This window comes from Elgaria multicarinata, chromosome 4 (assembly GCF_023053635.1).
Source record: "Elgaria multicarinata webbii isolate HBS135686 ecotype San Diego chromosome 4, rElgMul1.1.pri, whole genome shotgun sequence".
In the NCBI taxonomy this organism is placed as follows: Eukaryota; Metazoa; Chordata; class Lepidosauria; order Squamata; family Anguidae; genus Elgaria; species Elgaria multicarinata.
This window is the reverse complement of record NC_086174.1, coordinates 88,385,926-88,410,528: the sequence shown is the minus strand read 5'-3', so window position 1 is coordinate 88,410,528 and position 24,603 is coordinate 88,385,926. Positions and strand designations below refer to the sequence as shown.

Sequence of the window (24,603 nt, the reverse complement as noted above, 5' to 3'; positions counted from 1 at the left end):
GCTTTCAAAGCCGAACTCTCTTGAGATGTTCTTGCAATTGGAGACTCATAAGAGCACTTCTCAGCTTCACTATGATCATCTACTATAGTGTCAAACCAATTCAAGCTGCTATCATTGCTGCTCTCACCAGTTACTCTGTTCCCATCAGATGTTTGGCTGCTTAAGAATGTTGAATGCGTATCAGCGTCTGGGTGTATTTTGGGTAAGACCGGTTGCAACTGAACATTATTTCCAATTTTGTCTGAATGTTGGGGATAAGACATCTGCTCAGATTTCTCAAGGGTGCAATTGCTTGAAGATGCTGCTTTGGATTGCAGAATCTGACATGAATTTTCATTCTGTAATCTATAAAATAAAACAATATACTTTACAAAAGCATGTTGCAATTTTTCAAAACCTCTGAAATGCAGAATCTGCTACACTTCAAAGGTATAGAAAATAGTAATTACATAACTTCATACACTTGAAAAAAAACTAGTACATTTGCTTTACAGTAATCGAATGAAAGATTTCATATGCAAATAAAAAGTCTTTCTCAAACATTTTAAGAGTGCAATCCTATGCATGTTTACTCAGAAGTAAGCACTACATGGGTTGAAGTGTTGAGTGAACTGAGCTGTGCTAACAAATCATGATTTATTAACCATGAACAACCCATGAAGAGAACCCATGGTTTGTTGATGGGTTGTGAACTGTGGATTGTTCATGGTTGACCACGGTTTGTTAGTCAGCTGGGTTTACACAACACAACAACCCACAATTCAACAACAACCATGGTTCAACAACCCATATTCAACCTGGAGTGTGGATTGTCATGTTGTGTGAACCCAGACACTGTCTGTTCCTGTAGTATGTGTGTGGTCTGAATCCACACTGATTGAAAAACCTTTTTCCCCTCCCATATAAATGTCTATCACCTGTCGAGCCTTTTCAGTTCTTCACGGAGAAGGTCCTGCAGTTCCAACTTTTCCAGGATTAGTTCACATTGCATTCGGTATTGCTCCACTGGATTTTCAGGGAATGAAGTGTGGAGTGCATTAACACCTCCAAGAAGTGCACCACCCTTCAGAAAAAAAAGAAATATAATGTAGAAACACTTTCATTAGATGTATCTGTGTAAACCTCATGAGTTAAATAAAACATGGTGAAGACTTGTAGGGTTTTTTTTAGCACTGAGTAATACTATTTACCTATGTAAGTCTGTGAGAGACTGTATCCTTAGCTTATATAAACAGACATAAATATATAAGCCCTTGAGGAAATACTGGCTTCTTTGGCTTGGATCCTAAGGTAACTTAACTTAAGGTGCAAATCTAAGCATGTTTAGAGAGAAAAAAATCCCTGTATCTGGGGCATAAAAAGGTTGTTTTAAAATTTGCATAATAAGTTTTTTAAAATCCGCATATAATTCTTTCCCCACTGATGAAGACCTTTATGGTCGAAACACATTTGGGATTTATGTTTGATGTTTGTTGTATATGAACCATTCTGTTTAAAGATATTTGTTTTAAAATTAAATATATTTTCTACGAACACATGGTTTTATTTTAACAGGCATAGTTATACCAAAATTTGATATATTGTTTTTACCAGTTTCCTTAAACCTATTTTGCTTTCAGGTTTGTTTTTGTTTTAAGATAACACTTTTTATTAGACTTCAGACATTTGTTCCACCTAAACAAGCGTAGGGTTGTGGCTTTAAAGAAGGGATAATATCTGCCTGCTTATATATACAAATATAATTATATAAATATGTACAGTTACATTAATTAACTTATTGTTTTAAACAGAGGGCATACGGATGGCTAAGACAGCAGCAATGCTTTCCTTCCTGCCCCTCATGGCCAAGCGATCACACACACACACACACACACACACACACACACACACACACGGCGTTTGCTGTGTAAATGAAGAGACTTAACTCTAGAAACTTCCATATTGCTCGGGGGAAGAGACGTCAAGAAAAAGCTTGGACCTACAGGGCCAGGAAGTAGATGCACATGGGCTGTTCTCTTTGGGTGAGCATAACTCTTATGCTATGGCATATGGAGAGGCCTTCCTTCTGCCCATTGCCTAACCCAAATTGAGCCATCCAAGGTGCACCCTCAATTGTCCACCCAGAGCCCTTAAAGAGGGAAAGCTCCACGTTAGAAAGCTCTGTTGCTACCAGTAAATATATTGACACGTTTGCATAAATTCAGTACTATCATAGAATAGTAGAGTTGGAAGGGGCCTATAAGGCCATCGAGTCCAACCCCCTGCTCAATGCAGGAATCCACTCTAAAGCATACAGGAACCCTTTTGCACAAGACCTCGTGGCAGAAAATTTAAACCACAGCACCCCCACTTCTCTCCTCTTCCTTTCTTAATTCTACGTGTGAAATCCTGCCCCAGAGCCAAGGATTTAAAAAGGGAACCTTACGACTTCAGCTCAATTCTGCTTTGCTCAGCCTCCTCCTTATAGCTAGTTTATTTCCCTCCCTCCCTCCCTCACCTGCCTCTCTCCTCTTTCAGCTCCATTTTTATTATTTAGTACTTGAAAAGTCAAGGGAACCCAACAAGGCATTGCCCCCTTCAATCCCCCATTACTGTCTCTTTGTGCCCTTAACAGAGTGCACTTTGAAGGCTAATCCATAGCTGGTGAGAGCTACAGACAGACAACTCCAGCGTCCCAGTCTTCTGTCTAGATGAACTCTCAAATCTCAGCTGTAATGCTAATCACAGTTAGCATATAAAAAGGGAGGAAGTGTGCCGCTTCCACTATGCCAGTGGAAGCGGCACTCCCCCCAATTTCTTGGCCAGAGGTTAGAGGCTGGGAAATGTTACATCACTACTGAAGGAAAAAAGAGAGCCAAACTCTGGTACTATGAAACAATCTTGTTCTTTAATCTTTAATGATTTCTTCAATCTGCTCTACGCATTTTGGAAATACATCCTTCATCAGGAGCTACATGAAAACCAAGTATGACTACAGATTAGGCAAGCAGCAACTTAAAGATAAAACATTAGACAGCTTAAAATTAAACGCTAAACAACACCCATATCAGATCATGAAAACTTTTTAAAATCCTTTGCTGACATGAAACAATATAACTACACATTTACTCATTTACCCGGGAAAAAGAGGAACTGAGCCACTACTGAACCACAGTATTTCAGTTGCTCAACAATGTCATTTTCAAAAGATTAAAACTAATTTTATTCCAGAACTATCCCACCTATAACTGCTTTCCCGGGATATTTCCTACCACTTAGTATCAGTCTGTGACAAACACACACACACTATTCCCATGTAGCCTATTTGATGTATATCGTAAGCACTGCTGGGCATGGACCTTATCCCTTCTGTATTTCCCCCTAGGTCACTGCTAGCGTTCCATACATGTTACGAGAAAAATTGTTTAAGAAAACAGATCAATGCTACGTTTAAAGAAAAATCTATCATGAAGGCACATGGGTGTGATGCAGGGCTGGATTAAGACATGCTGAGGCCCTAAATCATGTCAAGATTCAGAGGCCTCATACCATAGAAATAAAGAGGAAAAATGTATTATATTATAACAGAAAGGATAATGAAAGGCTACCACCAAGCATTAGTGGGTGCTTCTAGTTAAACAGTGTTAAGATAGCCTTCTCTGAAGTTGTGTATAAAAGCAATAATAAAGTATGTTGATTTGAACTTCTTTTAAACTGGTTCTAGCCTGGGCTTATTGCCTCCAATACTAAATGCTGCATTGCCATACTTTCTCTATATAAGGCAACTCTGCCTTATAGACTTTCCAACATATTTAAGCCAAAGCGATTTTAGTTGTAATGCATCTTAATTGCCTCCAACATATTTAGAGGCTGCTCATAATACGAGGCACTAAGCCACGGCTTACTTGACTTGTTCCTAAATCTGGCGCTGGTATAACCTGAGGCAGAGGCATCTTATTTCCATGTTCAAATTTACATAACAGTAGGCAAATGTTTGAATAACACCTGAGAAATTAGTTCTTAGAGGCAGGACAAGGTTTCTTTGTACTATTGGTGTCTACAGCTTGTGATTACATCTATCACAGAGGACTGTTTTAGTTACAGTCTCTCTTTTGTAAACCGCCCAGAGAGCTTCGGCTATGGGGCGGTATATAAATGTAGTAAAAGAAAGAAAAAAAGAAACTTACTTGCATGGAAGATTCCATCACTGAAACCACAGTTATTGCATCTTCCACAGTTACAGTCTCTCTAAACATCAACCGAGCATGTGCTAAAACATTGTTAAAAAGAAAAAAACGACAGCATAAGTTATTAAAGTTGATGAACAAATCATTTGATTAAATGGATGAGTCTGTGTGCCAACTAGGCAGGATTACACTAGCAACCATTACTTTGGTAAATGATTCTTAAAATATAACTAATTTTTGAATGCACAGAAACAGAAGCACAGCGGGAAAACACATACATTTTGGGTAGGCTTTCAGAAAGACTGGCAGCCATTTGTCATATATACACCAATTATAGAGTATATTGCTGATATGCCTTGATTTTGTGGAATCCATCCCGTGTGTGTCAGGTGTCATTTATTCTGCTGTCCATTCACATATGGTGTTGGATTTTTTTTCTAGGATAGGGGAAAAAATCCGCTATAAGTTTTGCTGTAATGTATAATTTTTGTTAGCATGTAACATTTAGTGTATTTCCTCCCATTCTGTTTGGTTCCCATGAGCAGAGTGGACAAAAAAAGGAAAAAGGAAAAAGAGTGCTGCATGAAGACTGAAGAGAGAATGAAGATGTATCAAATATGTTTTCTAAAGAAATGTTATACATATTTGCAGATTTTTATAATAATGGCATATATGTTGTTGTTGATGTTGTTGTTATATTTATTTGGATCCCACCTTTTGCCCAATGCTGGGCCTCAGGGCGGCTTTACAAAATTAAAACATATACAAACCTATAAATAGAAATATACAAAAGTTAAAATATATTAAATACATCCCAATATTAAAACATTTAAACATTTAAAATGTTTCTGTGATGTATGTGTCAGCATAAAATTTTGTATTTCCAACAAACAAATTAGTGTAAATTTCGGGAAAGTAAATAATGGTCTGAAAGTCCGTGGACTCCATGTGACTAGAAGAGGCTGGTCTGCTGTGGAAACCACAGATCAAATTCATAGAAATCATTTTAACCCAGCTCGGATTTTTCCAGCAAACCCACATAAGATTCAACTGCTTTCTCTCATCTCCTTGGGGCATCTTGTGATCTACTCAGAAGCTGCAGTAAGCTTTATGCATGGCCGAGCTTGGGAGAAACTAATACTTGTGAGGAGCCTTTTCAGTCTAGAATACATCACTTGTGAATGTTGTTCGTTTTCACAGAAAACCACATATTCATATTAGGGTTCCAGGTGGTGGGCATATTATTTAAAAACCTCTTAATCTATCTTCCAGCTCATACATGTGCCGGACAGATTGGCCGTTGCCTCAAACATTCAATCCTGACGTGCAAACACTTCACATGCATAAGCTGGTGCACAGGTTAAGAGATTCTGCCAACAGATAAAGAGTTTTCTGTGGTCTCTGTATGGGAGCTATAACATTCAAACCCGCTCCTGCATTTAGGAGTTAAGTCTAATGAGCCGCATAAACAGGGGCTCCAGATGCATCCATAAATGTTTCCTAACTGCTAGGAAAGGAAGAAAAAGAAAACACCAAACTCTCACCTTCAGCTAACCGTATCAAGCTCTCCAGTAATCGGATGGTAGTTCGGGCAGCATTTCTGCAATCACTCTGCCGCTGCATCTGATAATAGCGGACAAGGATCAGGTTGCTTTCATCAGTCAATACTGGCTGTAGGTTCTTTATAAGGCAGAAGTATGTTTTCATTTTTTCCATAGTCCAGAGCTTTTCAGACACACTTGGGCAGCCTACAAAAAAAAAAAAAAAGTTTTCAAAAGCAGCCACAAAAAACAAAACAAAACACAAAACTATTATGGAATGAATTGCAAGTTAATGTCATCAAATTTTAGGGTTAGGTGGATAGAAATGGTCTTTGAAGTGAGAAAAATCCAGTGAGAAAATAACACTCACATTTTATCTATTTGATTCGTCCCTCCCTCTGAATTGGCCTTTAGATATTTTGTGTGTATGTGTGTACACACACCCTTTCACTGTATATAATTTTTGTAGTTATCCCATGCTGCATTCTGGGTGCAGCACTCCGTAGCCTGCAGTCATGATTAGAGTGGTAATTCATTTCAGTGGGAACAGGATCACAATAATTTCCCCTCAAATTAAAACAATAACATTATTTGGGATATCACACAGCCTCCAGAGGACTCTTACATTACTAAACACACACAGGCTCAAGGTTCTTTGAACTGTCCGATGCTAGAGCCAAGATTCTTACATGCAGTTGTGTGCTGGGCATGTGTATCTGTGTGTACCCTTCTCCACCTGCAGGGTCTGAATTCCATAGTTACATCTTATAATGACTATAGAAATGTCAAATGCTAATGCAGACGGACAGTGGCAAATCAATTTCGAGGTCAAATTAAATCACATATAAAATTGTATTTAAACTTTTGCTATTACAAATTCTTTCACTATTGAAGTTGTAAACACCCCACACTTGTTGATGCCAGTGCTTTATCAAAGTTGAAAATCAGAGTGCTTTAAAGGGATTTGGAATCTTGTGTAGTCTCTTTCCAAAGAACACAAAAGAGTTGCTGACGGACTTCTTTTAAGAAAAGTCATTTTAAAATAGCAACAAGCGAAGGAAATACTAGGAATATGAACACTAGCTAGATCTTCCCGGTTGGTTATATCAATAGTTTGCTTTTGATCACTTTTTTAAAATTATATTTTATTTATTATTACATTTATGTCCTGACTTTTTTTTTCCTTCAAGGAACCTCCAGTGGCTTACACCTTTCTCCTCCTCTCCACTTTATTCTCACAATGACCCTGTGAGGCTGCTTAGGCTGAGCATCAGTGACTGGCCCAAAGTCACCCAGTGACCCCAAAATAGTCTAGCTGGTGTACAGAGTCAGATACATTTTATAGCAGAATCTGGTGCCCTCCAAATGGCCATGATGGTGAAAACAATGGAGTTGCAGTTCTAACACATCTGGAGGACACCAGATTGAGGAAGGCTGTTTTATATAACTAAATTAAATTAAAGCCACTTTACCTTTATTTTCCAATATGAAAGAAGAAATTATGCGATCCCATTCCTCATTTCTTGTATCCAGCAATACTAAGACAAGATCAAACCTGCTAAGAAGAGGACTTCCAAGGGCTACGTTCACAGAGACAGATTCGTTAGGGTCATATTGGCCTTTTGGATTGGTTGCTGCCAAAATAGTCGTCCTTGTGTTCAGTTTACACACTAAGCTGGAGAGAAAGATCGCCTACATTAGCAACTATAGCAACTAGAATCAAACTATCAAAAAACGAAAGAGAAGAAACATTAAGTTCTTGGCAAAGCATCTTCCATTTCCCATCTTCCCAGAGCACTTCATAAGTATATGCAGGCTGAACAGCCTAGATGGTAGGTGACAACTGGCTGCCAAGCTTTGCAAAGTATAATGTAAAGCAGGAGGTGCATGTATGTGACAAACCATATACATAGCAAAGGATGAGAACGGGGTAGGGAAACCTCTTCTGGACTGGGGGCCACACTTATGGTTTTAAATTGGCACAGTCACAGTCTAATCCCAGGGTGGGCAATGTGTGGCCCTCCAGATGTTTGGCCTACAATTCCCATCATCCCTCAACACTTGCTATGCTGACTAGGGTTGATGGGAGTTGCAGGCCAAAATATCTGGAAGGCCATAAACTGCTCACGTCTCTTTAATTAATCAATATTTGATTGATCTGACCAGTAAAATTTATTAGATAGCTAGAATTAAAGCCTAAAAAGTCAGTACTGAATTCTGAAAACTCCAGTTTCTTTTAGGATCTGCCCATAACCCATCAAGTTTCATCCTCACCCCAACCTACAAGGTTGTTACCTGGCCCCACCACCTATAGCTTGACCCAAAGGTCAATAGCTTGACCCAATTCTTTAAATTAAAAAATGTTCTCTTACACTCTTGTCTGCAACATTCACACATACAAATGCCTACTGGATGCACAGCCATATATATGCCCTGCCTTTCACATACACATTTGCAAATATGCAGATCTGTGTTCACATACACACAGAGTTTCAGTGTACAAAGAATGTACAAAACAACCCTGCTTGCAGTATGTGTATCGGTGACAGTGCTTTCGTACAGTACAAATATTTTCCTTTCCTCAGTTCACTTGACCTTGACCCAAGGTTTGTTTTCAGAGCTCCAGAGGGGTGTTTTTGTCCAAGTAGTCATAGCACAGGACTTTCGTCGCAGACATCTAGACAGCTGTTCTAAATCTAACTTAGAAGTAATCTATTTCTAGTTGGTGCCATCTTAGCTCTTACCTCATGTATTGAGCGGAAACAAGTGTAGCACCAATAATCTTAGCTTTCATACTTGTAGTACGTAACATGGGAAAAATATTTTGATCCTTCGCCAGTAACAACACAGATTCAAAAAAGAAGTCAACACTGACCCCACTCTATAATGCCTTAAGGATTTCTAAATATGGAAATGAAAGGGTTGAAGACCTAGAACACATACTTGGAATGGAAGAAGGGTCTAAAATTCCATCTGCAACACTAAACCTTTTCATTGCTCTTCTGACTAAAAATGGCTTTTCCCTTTCTTTCTTTTTTTTAAAACTGAAAATAGTATCCAATAATAGTTATTTTAAGACAGTGTTTATGTCCAGTCTTATATTGGTACAAGGAAGATATAAACATAAGTTCAAAGTACATTATTTGTTCCCATCTATGCTGCTTTTATATACACAATTCAGAATAAACACTGAGCAACACACTTAGTTGTTGCAGTGCAATCCTTTGTATATTTACTCAGAAGTGAGCCCTATTCTGTTCAATGGTGCTACTCCCTAGTAGGTGCATTTAGGATTACAGCTTTACTGTACGTATACATTTCACCATCTGTTCCATGTTGGGATGGTGGTGAGACAAAGAGGGAGCAAACAGACAAAACAGAAGATATTTTGAAAATGCCTGGTTTCTAGGTTTGAAAATGGCTGGAAGGATATTCATTCATTCTATCAAAAACCTACCAAACCTGCCTGAACAGAAGCCATGACGGGACTAAAGAACTGTGCTTGAACACCATGGGAAATGAAGCCCCTCTCAGACTTTTCAGCTCTCTTAAAAACTACTGGCTATCTCCAGCCTTGCAGGCATATTCAGTTGTCTCTTTTAGCCAGTGTTGTGTAGTAGCTAAAAGTGTTGGACTGGAAGTAAGGAGATCCTGGGTTCTAGTCCCCACTCGGCCATGGAAACCCACTGCGTGACTTTGGGCCAGTCACAGACTCTCAGCCCAACCTACCACACAGGGTTGTTGTTGTGAGGGTAAAATGGAGAGGAGGATTATGTGTGCCGCCTTGGGTTCCTTGGAGGAAAAAAGGCAGGATATAAATGCAATAATAATAAATAATAAAATAAATAAAAACAAAGGTGGGGCGGAAAAAACCCAGTTATTTTGCAGCCCATGATCCTTTTAATTTGGGGGTTTATGGAGTGTTCCGTGCTTTTAAATTATTTTTATAGGTTGGTTGTTGTTTTTTCAAAACCACAATAAATTGGTTTCCTGCTTGCCTACGCAAGTGGCATATACAAACGGTAAATTTTAACATATCTTTGGTTGAGATTTTTTAATATCTGTGGGATGACACAACTCAAAACTACTTTCCTGCAAAACTACAAGTAGGCCTTTCCTCTTTATTTAGAAGTTTCATCAAGCTGTGTTTGACATCAGTAGGAACAGAAAAATATTATATGACATTTGTATCCCACATTTCCCACAATACACGATTCAGAACCCGAAAGCTTACACAGCATTTTGTGACTATTGAGTTGGCCCTAATAAAAGTATTATGCCCATAATGGATTTCAGCAATTTTCTTTCAACCAACAGAGCTACCTTTATGAGGTAGGTTAGGTTGAGAGATACTGACTAGCTCAATGTCACCTTGGTAAACTTCATGGCTAAGTGGGAATGGTCACCTCAGGCCAAGTTTGACACTCAACCCAATACAGACTACACCACACCAGCTTCCTTACAGCATCAGCCTAAGAATCAAGAGATTTTTTTTTAAATGGATACAGAAATTAATGCATCACACAAACTGAAAAGCCACTTACCCAGCCTTGGCTACACTGATGGTTTGTTGCTCCATCGCCTCATGAATGCTGGTTCTGTCGTGTTCCTTGATGCTGTTAAACTCATCAATACAGCAAAGGCCCCCATCGGCCAGCACTAGTGCTCCGGCCTCTAAATTCCATTCTCCAGAGTCTTTCACAGCTGTCACTGTCAAACCTTTGGGACAAAGTGATTCTTGTAAAACAGGGTGCAGAACTATTTTGTGATGGGGGAAGGATTGACCACCACCCAGCCCCCCATGGCTTGGATGATGTCAGTAGGGGCCATCACCTCGTACTGAGAGACAGAGGTTTGGGCCTCTTTCCACATGGAGAAAGGCACTCAGATGTCACTGGAAGGCTGAGCGATCTGGCTCAGAGTTCCATTTGAGCAAGACCTAAAACACATCAGGGTGACAGTGCAGATAACCATCAGTGAACACAGACAGGACAAAGGCCAGATCTACACAAAGCAGGATATAACACTTTGAAAATGATTTGAAAACAGTATATGGAAAGTGTCTTGGGCCCCAACAGCTGTCAGTGCACTTCCAAAGCATTATAAAGCAGTAGCTTAGATCCTGCCAAAGAAACTTATCAATCCTCACAGAAGTTCTGCATTTTATTTTTTTAAAAAACTACTTTTTAATTAATAATTATAATGGCTGGATATACATGCAGAGCGTATTCTTTTTAGAGGTAGGCAGTCTGCTTGAAGTATGAGCAAGAGGGGAAACTGATGGAGAAACCAGCAATCAATTGACACTGGTAACATATGTCTGTCTATCTAAATGCGAAGCTGGGAAGGAGGCAAACCCGTACTGTGCCGGAGAAGCTACTGCATGTTCTCTTTACATAATGTATCCATCTTCAGCCTAAATCTGATATTTTACCATCTGTGGTATTCCATAATATAAATGGGCTAATGGAAAACTTTTGTTTGTCAAAGGAGATAAAAACTTCCGTTATGCCCATGAAAGAGAAAACAGTAGTAGTGTATCCTTGACTCTGTGCTGCTTTGGCAGTTTCTTTTTCAGTATATTGTTGATGCTGAGACATGCGACCAGTGGAGAAGGTTTGGTGCACGGACTGTTGCAATGATTAATAATTGTGCTAGTGAACTGGTTCAGCTAAACACCTCAGATGTCGAGCTAGCGTAACTATCAAGATAGTGCAATTGCACCATAAAGCCTTTAGTGACTCATACATGGGTAGCAGAAAGCCCTATCCTAGCCATGTCAATGGGACCAAGGAGCCCCACCCAACATACAAGGGCAAAACACTGCAACAGAAAACATGGCCATCAAATGGCAAGTTCCTCAGCTCAAAGAGCCTCCATAAAGAACGTACTAACACATGAGCGACTGCCTTGTAAGCCACACAAATGTCCATGCAATGCATGGGCACGATTAGACAGTGCCACATACCCCATTCTTATGATACCCATATGCTCACAATTCACAGAGAAGGGAGCAGAGAGCATGCAGTGAATAGGAAGCGCCCTGAAAGACCACACACAAACATGAAACCATCATAGGCCAACCAAGACTATGAGTCATTTTTCCTGCTGGCCTTTAGAGAGTTAGCAAGTTGCAGGTACTTGTATTCCCTGGCATTTGCATAAAGTGGTAATATTAGTAACAGGGTCATTCAGTGACCAAGGGAAATATTCTGCAAAACAATCCTAATAGAAATGTCAGTTTTCCAAATTCCCATTGACCTGCTATTTAACCCTCACAGTGGTGACTGCATGGATTCAAATATCTAACTTAGATATCTCATTCTTATACATCAAGTATGTTCAAGGTTCATAGGCCCAAAAATGCATACCAAAAAGTCAAATGCTGGGCAGTTACAACACATAGTCCCTGTTACTGATATCCTTCCTTGTCTCAGTATGGATCAAAATCCCTAAAAACTCTCTAATTAGGACCCTTGCATTGCTGCTGCCTTCTCATTCCCATCTATGGCTCCTCTTCTTCCTAGCCTGCCCTGGTCTCCAATAGGCAATTTATGGCCCTCCAGATGTTTGGACTGATAACTCTCATCATCCCTCACTGTTGGCTATGCTGACTAGGGGTGATGGAAGTTGTAGGCCAAAACATCTAGAGGGGCACAGGTTGCCCATCCCTGCAAAGAACGACGAGAGGACATTTCTATGGTTGTCCTATTTGAATTGTATTTCCATCTACTTGAACAGAATAAGAATTGTATTGAAATCATCAGCCACTGTTTGGCTTGCTCTCTCCCTCCCTCCCTTCCTCTCTCTCGAACCAAATTATCCCATCTTTTTCATTACTATTTGTGCTGGTTGAACAAAAATACTAATTAATTAGACTTCTTGGTCAATACATTTGTGAAATATATGAACTTGGAGATGCAAATAGTACTGTTGCAATGGGACAAGCATAGGGAACCCTATGCAGATACTAAATAGTGGTGTGAGCTTATTCAAATCTTCAGAGTCTACTTAAATTTAGCCTCCACTTCTGAAATTCAGCCTTCGCTGGGAACTTTGATGCACCCATTGAGGCATAGTTAGATGGGGGGAATGGGACATAATGCAGTAGAATGACAGGCAAGGCTGGGCAGAGGGGGGCCAGTTGGCATGGGCCTACGATTTTGAGGGGGCCTACTCCAAGTCCCACTTGGCAAAGTTGCTTGATTTTTCTGTTGCTGATGATGAATTTGCCCAAAGAAAAGCACGAAAAGCACTTCTGAATGTGAAGAAGTGATGTTTTATATACATCTTGAATAAAAGTGCTTGCCATTACCTTTTTATAAATTGTTCTAGTTCATATGTATTTAGATCTGTTTAAAAAATACTTAGTGAGCAGTTTGAAATGGGGCCTACATTTCCCATCTGGCCCAGGCCTAAAACCAGCTTTGCCTGGCCCTGATGACAGGAGTAGAAAGGGCTACAACAGAAATAAGCATGAATACCTTTGATGAAGAAGGCAGTACTGCTCCTTGCCCTGAACTTCAGGGATTATAAAACCTGGCATAGAGGGAAGGGAGTTCTGACTCTGAGCTGTTGGCAAAGCAACCCTCTTTGGCTTCCAAAATTGCAGTTCCTTCCTTCCTCCATACAGGTCAATGGATATACTATTAATTCTAATATGTATAACCTGTGTTTTAAGTTAAAGTCAATATTTTAGTATAGCTGCATTAAAAGCAAAATATTAAAAGCAATACAAGATCATTTTTTTAAAAAACCTTCTAAAAACCTATTTGTAGTAACATTAACTGGAGCAGCAGAAACAAGACTAAGATGTAATCAGAGAAATCCAAAAGCCCTCTGGAAGAGGGCTGCCTTGGCTTCTGAAAGTCAATAAGAAGGCAACATTCTACAGCTCTGATGCCACTGCAGGAAAAATAATCCCTTTCTCACACTGCCAGCCACTGTGTTCCAGATGGTTAGGCCACAGAAAGCAGGAAGAATCTGCGCATAGGTGAGTTTTTATAAGATCAGGCAATCCTTAAGGTTTCCTGTGCCAAGATTATATAGGGCAGAGATGGGCAACTTGTGGCTCTCCACATGTTTTATTTATTTACATTTATATACCGCCCCATAGCCGAAAACTATGGCCTACAACTCCAATCATGCCTCTTTATTGGCTATGCCGACTAGGGATGATGTAGGCCAAAACATCTGGAGGGCCACAAGTTGCCCACCCCGATACAGGCCAAAAATAGGACTTTAAATTGAGTGCAGAACCCAACTGGGAGTTAATTAAGTTGCTGCAAAATTGGTGTTATATGCTCCTTGTGGTCTGTACTAGTCACCACATAAGTTTCTGCCTTTTGAACTAGTTGTAATTCCTAGACAGGCAGATTCGCAATAGAACACATTTCTGTAGTCTAATCTAGATGTGGGCAACGTATGAATTGCAGGAAAGGCTGTAGCTAGCAAATGAGGCTAAGCTGATAGAATGTGCTCCTGGCTACAATGCCACTTGTGTGCATTAAGGTGTGGCAACAGATACATGAGCAGCCCCAAGGTGTGATCCCAATCCTCCAGAGGGAATCCAGCCCCATCTAACACAGGTTGAAGCCTACCCCATAGCAAGCATATTTCCAATCAACAGAATTTGCATGTTATCTGTATTACATTTCAGCTTGTTTTCCTACATTTAGGCCAGCACTGACTCCAAGCAGTGGTTCAGGATGTCTACTATCTCATTAGGACCTGGGGAAAGGAAGAGATAGAGTTGAGTGTCGTCCATATACTGACAATACTGCATCCCAAATCTCGAGGCAACCTTCCCTGGCAGTTTCACATAGTTATTAAAACAGAAGGAGGCACAAGATGGAACCCTGCATATCCTCTCCATTCACTTCTATGATTAAAAAGGAAGACTTTGAAATCAGCTGATCACTGATAATGAGGATCACACCTACTGCAGCAGCACATTCATTACAGCCACAGCTAAGAATCCATCTGAGAACTGGGACAACGCTGGTGTAGGAGAGAACCACGTCATCAGGCCACTTAATTGGCTTTCCTTCTGAGGTTACTGGAATGTCATGAGAGGAGTCACACCCCAATGGCTTCCACTCCCTCATCAAGAACGTATGAATCAGGCCATTGGTTTTGGTTTAAACTGGTGGGCACAGCTTGCCCAAGAGATTTTGCTGCTTGAGGCAAAGGACAAGATAGCGCACCCTCCCATCCTTTAAAAAAATAAATATTTTATTATTTTTCCAAAACAAAACCCACAAGAATGCAAAATAAAATAAAATAAAATAAAAAGAAAGGAAGTAAATAAAAAGAAATACATTGAATTTAAATCTAATAATTGACAGAGAGTAGTACATTTAACCTCTATTCATATTTTTCTGCTTTGTCCTATGTACAAAAGCCAACTAGACTGGCAACTGAATTTTTTTCAACACTGCTGATGGGGCAGCATTATCCACGGCACCTGAAAGCATCAAGATGGCTTAGGGAAGATGGGGCGGGCTGCATGGCACACAGTTTTCTCCACCAAAGCCTCATTGCTGTCTCCTCACTCTGCCTAATGGTAGAGCTGGCCCTGCTGGTGGGCAACACAAAAACAAAATCTACACTGGCAGCAACATACACTTGGTTTCTCCTAAGTTTTTAAATGTGAAAAGATCTTAAGTCCCATTGATTTCAACTGGACTTAAGCACAACTAACTTTCACCGGACTGGATCCAGTTATCTGTACCGGATGCCAACCAGCCCTTAAAACTAAAGTAAATGGGTTGCAACCAATGGCGACTTTTCACTAGCGCAAGACAGGGCACCCAATTTTTGCACCCTACCTAATACTAGGGTGACCATATGAAAAGGAGGACAGAGCTCCTGCATCTTTAACAGTTGTATTGAAAAGGGAATTTCAACAGCTGTCATTTGTATATATGGAGAACCTGGTGAAATTCCCTCTTCATCATAGTAGTTAAAGCTGCAGGTGCCCTGCCCTCTTTTAAATCTGGTCACTCTAGTATAGCTCCTGCAGCTTTAACTGTTGTGATGAAGAGGGAATTTCACCAGGTTCTCCTTATATACAAACGACAGCTGCTGAAATTCCCTTTTCAATGCAACTGTTAAAGCCCTGTCCTCCTTTTCATAGGGTCACCCTACCTAATACAGTTCTCCATACCTTATCCCGTACTATTCCAAAGGACCCCCAAACTTGCAGAGCAGCCTTTTGGAGCAGGGTGGGTGGGTGGAATCCCTGAAAACGGGGTTCCTCAACTTGGAATGAGCAGGAGTGCTTTTTGCTGGGGCAAAGCCGCCATAGGATACAACCCTATAACTTCACTTTAAAACACACACGGAATAAAACAAGTGTTTAAGGTCCATCATCCATTAAGAAACCAACTGGAGAGAAAACCCCTTTTGAAGCAGTCTTCATCAGCCCTACCTTGATCCTCATCGCAGCCTTCCCCGCTTTTTTCCTTTTAGCGACCCCACAAAGCCTGCCGCCAGCCCCCTCCTCTCCAAACCCTTCGCCCTCCTCTGGTCCAGCAGGTGGAGCACCAGCTAACATTTCCCAGTCGGTTCCAGCCGCGGAAGCCCATCTTGCTCTGTCAGGGAAGCCTCGGCGGCGAGGAGGAGGGTCATAGCTCAGGGTGCAGCCAATCCGCGCGGGCCCTGCCAGTTAAGCGAGCAGAATGGGCTCGTAGTGGAGTGGCCACGGGAAAGCTGCAAAGCTGTGTGGAGCGCGGCTCGGTGGTGTAAAAAGAAGAGCCGGAGCCAGCCGGCGTGGGGGGCGAGCCCCAAAGTTTCCAAACTCCCCGCGGGCTCCGGGGCCGGCTCCGGGGCGCGCCTGCTGCAGCGGGAGAGCCCGCGGGACGCTGTGGGGCTGCAGGGACGCGCCGCCACTATTGTTTGCGCCTCTTCCCCTCCCCCCCCGCGCCCCAGATATGGCAAAGGTTCAGGTGAACAACGTCGTGGTGCTGGACAACCCGTCGCCCTTCTATAACCCGTTCCAGTTCGAAATCACCTTCGAGTGCATCGAGGACCTGTCCGAAGGTGAGCGCCGCGCGGCCGGGGTGTGTGTGGGGGGCTTCCCGGCCGCGCGGCCAGCCCTGTCGGGGGGTTTCCCAGGCTTAAACTTTGCCGAGGCCTGCTAGTGCCGCTGCTAGGGACTGTGCAGCCTGGCTTGCTCCCGCTCCTCCTCCTCCTCCGGCTGCATGGCGCGGGAGGGCTGCAGGATGGCGCGGGCAGCTGCTCGCCCAAGTGCCTCCGCGGGGGAGCGGGCGGCGGGGCGGCCGTTCCGCTGCGCGGGTCTTTGGGCAAAGGGAAGACCGTTAAGTTGCAAGGAACTTGTGCGAGTGCTGGGAGCAGCCATGTTGCCAGCATTGTAGCGAGCCGGGGCTGTCGGGCGCGTACGCGGGAGGAAGAGGAGGGCGGAACGAGGAGCCGCTCGCGCGCTGCGGGGTGGGCAGAGAGCACCTACGCGGGGTTGGCGGTGGGTGGGATGTCAGCACGGGGGCGGGCGGGCATCTGTACGTTAGGCGGCTTCTCCTCTTCTAGTCCCGGTAGTCTCCTTTAGCAATGTTTTGACAGAGGGATTATTAACAGCATCATTTAATCATCCTCATCCTCGCTAGATAAAACTCTAAAAATACTAAACGCAGAACTGGAAACCACATTTGGCGCAATCACTCTCTCTTTGATATAGTTTAAAAAGTGTTGGCAGTGCTACTTTTTAATGCTTGCATAACTTCTGTTTGCCACTTCCCTTTCAGAGGATTATTTGATTTTGGGAACTCAGAATTTGGATTTAACAGGGATGGGGGGCTGTGGCGTAGAGTATTTCTCCCTAGAGTAACAAAGTACTGTCCACTCTTTGGGACCTCTTCCTCCTCCTGTTGTAAACTGTGATATGCTGGTGCCGGTAGTGAGGTCAGCAATGTTTTCCCTCCCAGAAGGGAAGGCGGGCAACTTCTGATGACACCCTTCAGTGGTGTCTGTCTCCTCCCCAGGTGGAACATTTAGCACACTTCTCGTCATCACATACTAGAAAATTATGCAGTAATTGAGCAGAAGGCTGCAACTGTGTAGGCTAACACAAAAATGTTGGATGTTGGTGCAAATCATAAAAATAAATGCAACTTATTTGGGGGGGGGGAATTAAGAAACAAACACAAATTTTCAGAAAGTCCCACTAATTTTCAACACTTGTTTTCAAATAAGCATAGTTAAATTCAAGGTGTCTTTAATTTTCTCTGATTTTGAGAACATGGGGATGGTTTCTTTTACCCTTTTTCTTTGAAGAATGGGGGCATTAGAAGCAACTCTGAACTTTGGGGTTTCTTTTAGGTAAAACCAAAGTACTTAATGCTATTTCATTTAAACCTTTTCTTCTTCTAATGTAGATTTGGAATGGAAAATTATCTATGTGGGATCAGCAGAAAGTGAAGAATATGATCAAGTGTTAGATTCAGTTTTGGTGGGCCCTGTTCCTGCAGGAAGGCACATGTTTGTATTTCAGGTAAGTCTGTCTTTAAATATGTTGGAAATACTACAGAATCATAGGTTTATATTAGGAAGCAGTTCTTAAAGTCCTGCATAAGGAGTCACAAATCCTGATGATAAATGCAAGTGAAGCTCAGGGCTATCCTATGCTTAAAGAGAGTTGCCAGTCTAAGGTTTAACCCAAGGCTGGGCAGCCCTCTTTTTCTGGATGCCTGTCCAAGAATGTGTGGACATGCAGAAGCGTGCGTATGTGTACACACACAGAGAGAGCTATTCAGCATAAGAACAATAAGTGTTCTGGCTCCAGAACAGGGAGTTGCTAAAGAAGAATGTGTTCTAGCAACAGAAGAGAGGGAAATCTGTACACAGGACAATAAATGTAACTCAGTAGAAGTTGCCTTATTTTGATACGTTTAGGGAGGGGTGTTGGAAAAAAGAGGGACACTATTCACAAAGGCAATACCATAAGTTGTGCTCATGCAACCCTAGGTACAGTCTGGCTTATGACTGCTCATTCATTAAGATCTTCTCTGCACCCCCCACCACTCCCTGATGTGCATTTGGTAGGTATGCAAATAGAGCCTTCTGGGACTTCCTCCTACAGGAGAACTATCTGGACCCCTCCTTCTCAACTTTTGAGGAGGATTGTAAAGATATTTTAGGGCACAATCCTATCTGTGTTTAGACAGAAAAAAAGTCCTATAACTCCCAGCATTCCCCATGAGGAATGCTGGGAGGTGAAGGACTTCTTTCTGTCTAAACAGGGATAGGTTTGCACCCTTAAAAGGCTCTCTAACCCCCTGAGTTGTTATTATTATTATTATTTATTTATATAGCACCATCAATGTACATGGTGCTGTACAGAGTAAAACAGTTCTATGATGATGATGTTTTGGGTTGGCTGTACTTAGTTGGCTGTTTTACTTTTGATCTTTTTGTATCTTATCTTTTGAACTGCACCAGACTGTTTATCTTGCTCTTGGTCTTTAAAGGATAGAAATGTTCATTATTTTTACAAACAGTTATACAGGCCCAAGTCATTATTTAAGTCACAACTCCCATACAAAACTGTTAAAATTACCTTATTTATTTATTACGTTTCTATACCGCCCAATAGCTGGAGCTCTCTGGGCGGTTCACAAAAATTACCTTGCTTTGTAGCTATAATCAAAAGTATGTGCTTCATGTCCTTCCCTGGGGAGAATGAGACAAAACTATATATATCACACCTGATAAGAGCCAGTCCAACCTGTGTGATCTCTGTCCTCAGTGCTTTTCAGATGTTTATTTTAGCTCTAGTCTATTTTCAGAAGAACCCTAGGACTCCTCCGTACTTCCATTAGTCCCCCTGAGAATATGAGCCACCTGTTTTCTATTCTAGGCACAGCCCTATCTTGAAGGGTCGGGTCAGCTAGGATGTATGAGCATGCTAGTGCAAGGATGGTACAAAGACATGGGCATAGTTTAGCTCAGATGCTATCTTCAGGAAAGGTTCTATGCAGTCATAGAAGCCATTTGTGGCTCATACAAACCACAATTCAGCCTACTGTGGTTCATGTAACTGATTATTAAGCTCCATTGTTCCCCCCCCCCCTCTATGCTACCAATAAAACTATAATGGACACCACTGAATCCAACCCCAAGTGTTTGTCTGCTAGTGGAATACAGACTGTTATTGGTAGGGGTTTCTCCTCCCCTTTGCACCCCCCTGTGCCCTCTAAATCTGCTCTGAAGTTCAGAGGATGTAGTCACAACAGTTCCTTTTAATAATGAGAAATCACCGGCCTTTAGACAAATTGAAAGTGAAGCTATGTTGGTCAGAAGTAATGACTCAGCTGACATTCTAATTCAGAAGGAAAACCTAAAGACTCCCAATAGAACATACTTTTACTGGGGTAGATGGTCCTGGTATGTGTAAATGCCCCAAACCTATAAAAGCTCCCGCTCAAAAAGCTCTTCATGGTTCTGTATTTATATATCCTGCAAGTAGTGGATCTCCTGAGGAAGGTCAGGCGTCACTTGCTTGGTATGTAAACATGGTGTCCTAATCATTTGGGCAGAAATAGGAAAACTTTGGTCAATCCTGTTCTCAACTTCTTTTTTGTTTAACTGGTATGTAGAAGAGCAGCATATATATTAAACTTGTTTAAAGGAGTTCAAAACACTAACTTAGTCGGGGGGGGGGGTAAGAGAACTATAAGAAAGCAACTTGTCACTTCAAGACAAAGTCCAGCTAATGTTAAACAGGATTGTTAACTGAAAGCTATGAAAAGAAGACAGTGAAACCTATATAACATGATCATTTAATGACCTGAACATTAAATGACATGATCACTTAAACTTCTGTGGTATTTATCAGCTTATCTTACCTAGATACTGAACACAATGCAGGATGCTATTCTAAGTCTTTACTGGAACAATCCTATGCATGTTTAGACAGAAAAACATCCTACAACCAGTATGACTGTCTGGGGAAGGCTGGGAGTGGCTCATACATCCCAGACTTTTTTCTGTCTAAACACGCATAGGATTGTGCCCTAAAGCAATTTTAAAGCAGGATTAGGGTCTGCACGTGTAACGTTCCATATGCTAGTCAATTGGACATTTGAGGGTAATTGAAGGTGTGACTTTGTGATTCCAGTAGATTAGAGTTACCACGCATTGTAGTTCTGTGTGGCTCTGTCCTGTGAGAAGACAGCAAAATCATCCCTGTGTGTGTATGTGTAGATAAATAACTGGATAAATCTACCCAGCTTTCTAAAAGTGGTGATGTTTGGCTGTTTGGGGGGAGTGGGGAGGGGAATGTAGAATTTAGAGAGATTAGGCTAAAATGGAATGTTTCCCAAATACAAGTATGCATTTAGATGGTTGTACTAAAGAAATTCCATAACAGAAAGGATACTAGTCACAAATTTTAAGTCCTCAAAATAATAAAATATTGAGTTTGGAGAACAATCTAAATCAAGGGACTGAAAGATTTAAAAGGTAGTTTTGCTGAACTCTATAAGTATCTGTTTTCCAAAATTTGAACTTGATCTAGTTGAGTTGAACTATACTACTACATCACTCTAACTATACATACAAAGGGGTTTCTTTCTTTTAAAAGTCCTGTTCTAACATTATTATTTATTTTTTTGCTGCAGGCAGATGCTCCTAATCCTGGACTTATTCCTGATGCAGATGCTGTAGGAGTAACAGTCGTGTTAATCACCTGCACATATAGAGGTCAAGAATTTATTAGAGTTGGCTATTATGTAAACAATGAATATACTGAAACAGAACTGAGAGAAAATCCTCCAGTAAAGCCAGACTTTTCTAAGGTAGGTCATACTGGGTGAAATCCAACAAACTAATTCTGCTGATGGAACTGCTTCTGTCAGTAAAACCAGGAGGGGGTGATTTTCCCTCCTCCCTGCACACCCTCAATATTTGCTACAGAGGCTTGGGAGACCTTCCAGGGTAGACTTTCAGAGGTGCAGCAGGGAGGAAACCCTGTCGTGTAACCAAACTTCCAGCCATTCTACTTCGCCTATTTTTTAATTTACTTTGAAATATCAACAGAGCTGGAAATAACCAGCAAGTCAAAGTTATTTAAACAAAAAAATGACTTGTTCTAAGAATTCTGAAAGGGAATGACAGTCCTGTCAATAAATCTGAAGTAGTCTTGGGTTACTATCAATCACTGATGTTATTGACTGGTAGATCTCTGGGTGATCTGCAGTAGATCGGCAAGGGTTTCTGACTCTCCATTTTCTAAAAATAGCGACAATTAAAAAGCTCCCCCACAAAAAAAAAAAAAAAAAGTTGTTGAAAAAGAACATTTGGAGATTACGTCCCCCCAAATTCACAGGAGTGGATTTTGGTGTAAAAGGATTGCTGAGCTTGATTATGGTACCAATTTACAAATTCCTGGTTTGGGTATGTGTGTAGAGACAGACTGTTCCTTAATTCTTAGTGTATGTCTGCCTGACTGAGCCAGTATGTTACACTTGGCCCTGGTTGATTATCTCAGGCTCATGGTAACTAATTTTTTAAAACAACAACCCTAAAACCCTTACATATAGACACTTATATTGGGTACAATATGGCTAGCTGCTGCTGAACCATAAAGCTGTCTTGTCTGCTGTTCCCTGCCTCTTGAAATATTCTTCCCCCCACCCTTTTTAAGTAAAGTGTCATTAACTGAATATTTTAGCCGTCAGTATCAAAATGGCCAAATCTTCCTGTATTAATTTTATTCCGTTTGCTTCAAGCAAGAGTGCATTGGTTCTACTGCTTGATTTCATTCAAAATGACATGTGTTGGCATTCAAAACAGTAGCACTAATACACAAACCTACATGTAAATTGTGAAGACATAACTGTTTTAATAAGCACTCTGTGGTGAAAATGTGTTGTTTCCATCCAACTGTTAACATAATTATGAAACGTTATGTCGATTTGGGAAATACTAATTGGGACAGAACATGTTCAGAAAATTAGGTCACTTTTAAGCTCCAGCACAGAATTCTTTTGTCATTCGTTTAACAGTTATATGCAACAGGAGTTCTGCAGTGGAAGAATTTAGTCCAATCTTTCCTAGTCTGTTGCCCTCCAAATGTTTTGGACTGCAACTCTCATACTTCCTAGCCATCATGGTTGCAGTCCATCACATCTGGGGGAGTCACCAGGTTGGGGAAAGCTGCTGTAGTCTGTTGACTTTCTGGCCCTAATCAGATTCAATGGTGGCTGTCAGCAACAATTTGTGAGTTAAGGGTTTGTTCTTGGGTTAACTTGGGGCTATTTAACCCACAAACAAGCCCAGGTGCCCGGGTTCAGATGTCACAGAGACAACAGCTCTGTGTGGAAATGGCTCGCACACTGTGCACATCCCTAAATTTGTGGATTAATTAACCCATGAATTGCTGCCAAAAGCCACTGTTACATCTGAACAGGGTCTTGAGTGTGAAGATCTAAACCACAAACGAAAATTGCCAAGGCAATTTAATATTGTGATCCAGATTTTCCACTAAAAAAAAAATAAGGGGCACAGAGGGGAGGGGAGTGTTACTTTACAGAATCAGCATGTTAGGGCTGCATTCCTTGGGGAAATCTCTCAGGGGGTGGATACCTGCACTGGACGGGGACACCCAACTCTTTCTCAGCTATCCACATTTGTACAATTTGGTTCCTTTTTATACTTTATCATAGAGCAGACTTACGAGAAAGTGTAGAATCTATTCTGAATTTTTACTTTTATACTGTTCTATTAATTCATCAACATCTACTCTTAATCTTCAATTCTGTCATAGAAACACAAAGTGCACCACTATTTTAGAATATCAACAGCATCATTCTTCTTTTTCTACCATGTACTAAAATGCTAAAAGACTGTTTTAGGAAACTGACTCACTAATCCCAAAATGTTAATGAACACCCTTGTTTTCCAGCTCCAAAGGAATATTTTGGCGTCTAACCCCAGGGTCACAAGATTCCACATTAATTGGGAGGACAACACTGAAAAACTGACAGATGCAGAGAGCAGCAACCCAAACCTCCAATCACTCCTTTCTACAGACGCACTGCCTTCTGCTTCAAAAGGATGGTCAACATCAGAAAACTCATTAAACGTTATGTTAGAATCTCATATGGACTGCATGTGACTGGCTACCCTTCTGCGCTATGTATGTGTTAAGCTGTAGACACACACACACCTGTCACCAGAACTTACTTCCTTGGAATTACATATTCAACAAAATGTGGAAAGTTTTAAAACAAACTCCCATTTCCTGTAGAAAGTTTATAAGGAAAAAGTATTTGAGTGGATGTATAAATAAACCTATTTTTAAGTAATTCTCTGGGGTTTTGTTTAGTCCACACTAAATCTGTTGATAAAATGTGTATGATTCCCCACTCCCTGCAGATGTAAATAGGGGTGGGCGGAGGAGGATAGGAAGTTGAATCTATTTAGCTGTTAATAATATGCATTATTCGCTGTTAATAATACATATGCAGGACTAGCCTCACTATGGAAAGCAGGAAGCATAGCATAATCGGCAAGTGGAGGGCAGGGCCAGCCTGAGCCATTTCACCACCTAACAGGGAACACCGCTGCTGCCAGCAGCAGTATCCTGTAGGAGCTGCAGAGAAGCCACTCCACAATTTGCAAGTCTTAGAGAAATCTTACAAGAGTTGGGGAGACCTATATAAGGCCTCTACCCATGGGACCTGGCCTCACTCTCTAGTGGCCACTGCTCCGTCTGGTCGTCTAGCTGTGGACCTGCATAGCTGCATATTGGTAGCTTCTGCCGCTCGTTTTCTCTTTTGTTTAAGATGTGGTGGCTGCACTTTTAAAGAGAAGGTAATTCACACGTGGTGCTCCACAGCCTGGCTGGAGATGGGGCTGGCTGTGGGACGTCCAGCCAG

General features: G+C 41.4%; 2 protein-coding genes across 2 annotated transcripts in view; one reads left to right on the top strand and one right to left on the bottom strand.

Moving 5' to 3' along the window:
* Window positions 1-120: 120 nt before the first annotated feature.
* The window catches only part of MCM9 (minichromosome maintenance 9 homologous recombination repair factor), a 44,456-nt gene continuing 19,973 nt past the window's right edge, over window positions 121-24,603 (bottom strand). Inside the window, exons 8-13 of the mRNA XM_063125732.1 lie at window positions 10,252-10,426; window positions 7,180-7,382; window positions 5,711-5,914; window positions 4,167-4,249; window positions 918-1,063; window positions 121-338 (exon numbers count right to left, since the gene is read on the bottom strand). Of these exons, the coding sequence (XP_062981802.1) occupies window positions 161-338; window positions 918-1,063; window positions 4,167-4,249; window positions 5,711-5,914; window positions 7,180-7,382; window positions 10,252-10,426 (989 nt within the window). The 3' untranslated portion in view covers window positions 121-160. The remainder of the gene's footprint in view (window positions 339-917; window positions 1,064-4,166; window positions 4,250-5,710; window positions 5,915-7,179; window positions 7,383-10,251; window positions 10,427-24,603) is intronic.
* Window positions 16,599-24,030, top strand: ASF1A (anti-silencing function 1A histone chaperone). The gene is made up of 4 exons (XM_063125731.1): window positions 16,599-16,750; window positions 18,100-18,215; window positions 21,343-21,519; window positions 23,628-24,030. Exons 1-4 carry the CDS (start codon window positions 16,642-16,644, stop codon window positions 23,838-23,840), a joined length of 615 nt encoding a protein of 204 aa, XP_062981801.1. The 5' UTR covers window positions 16,599-16,641; the 3' UTR covers window positions 23,841-24,030.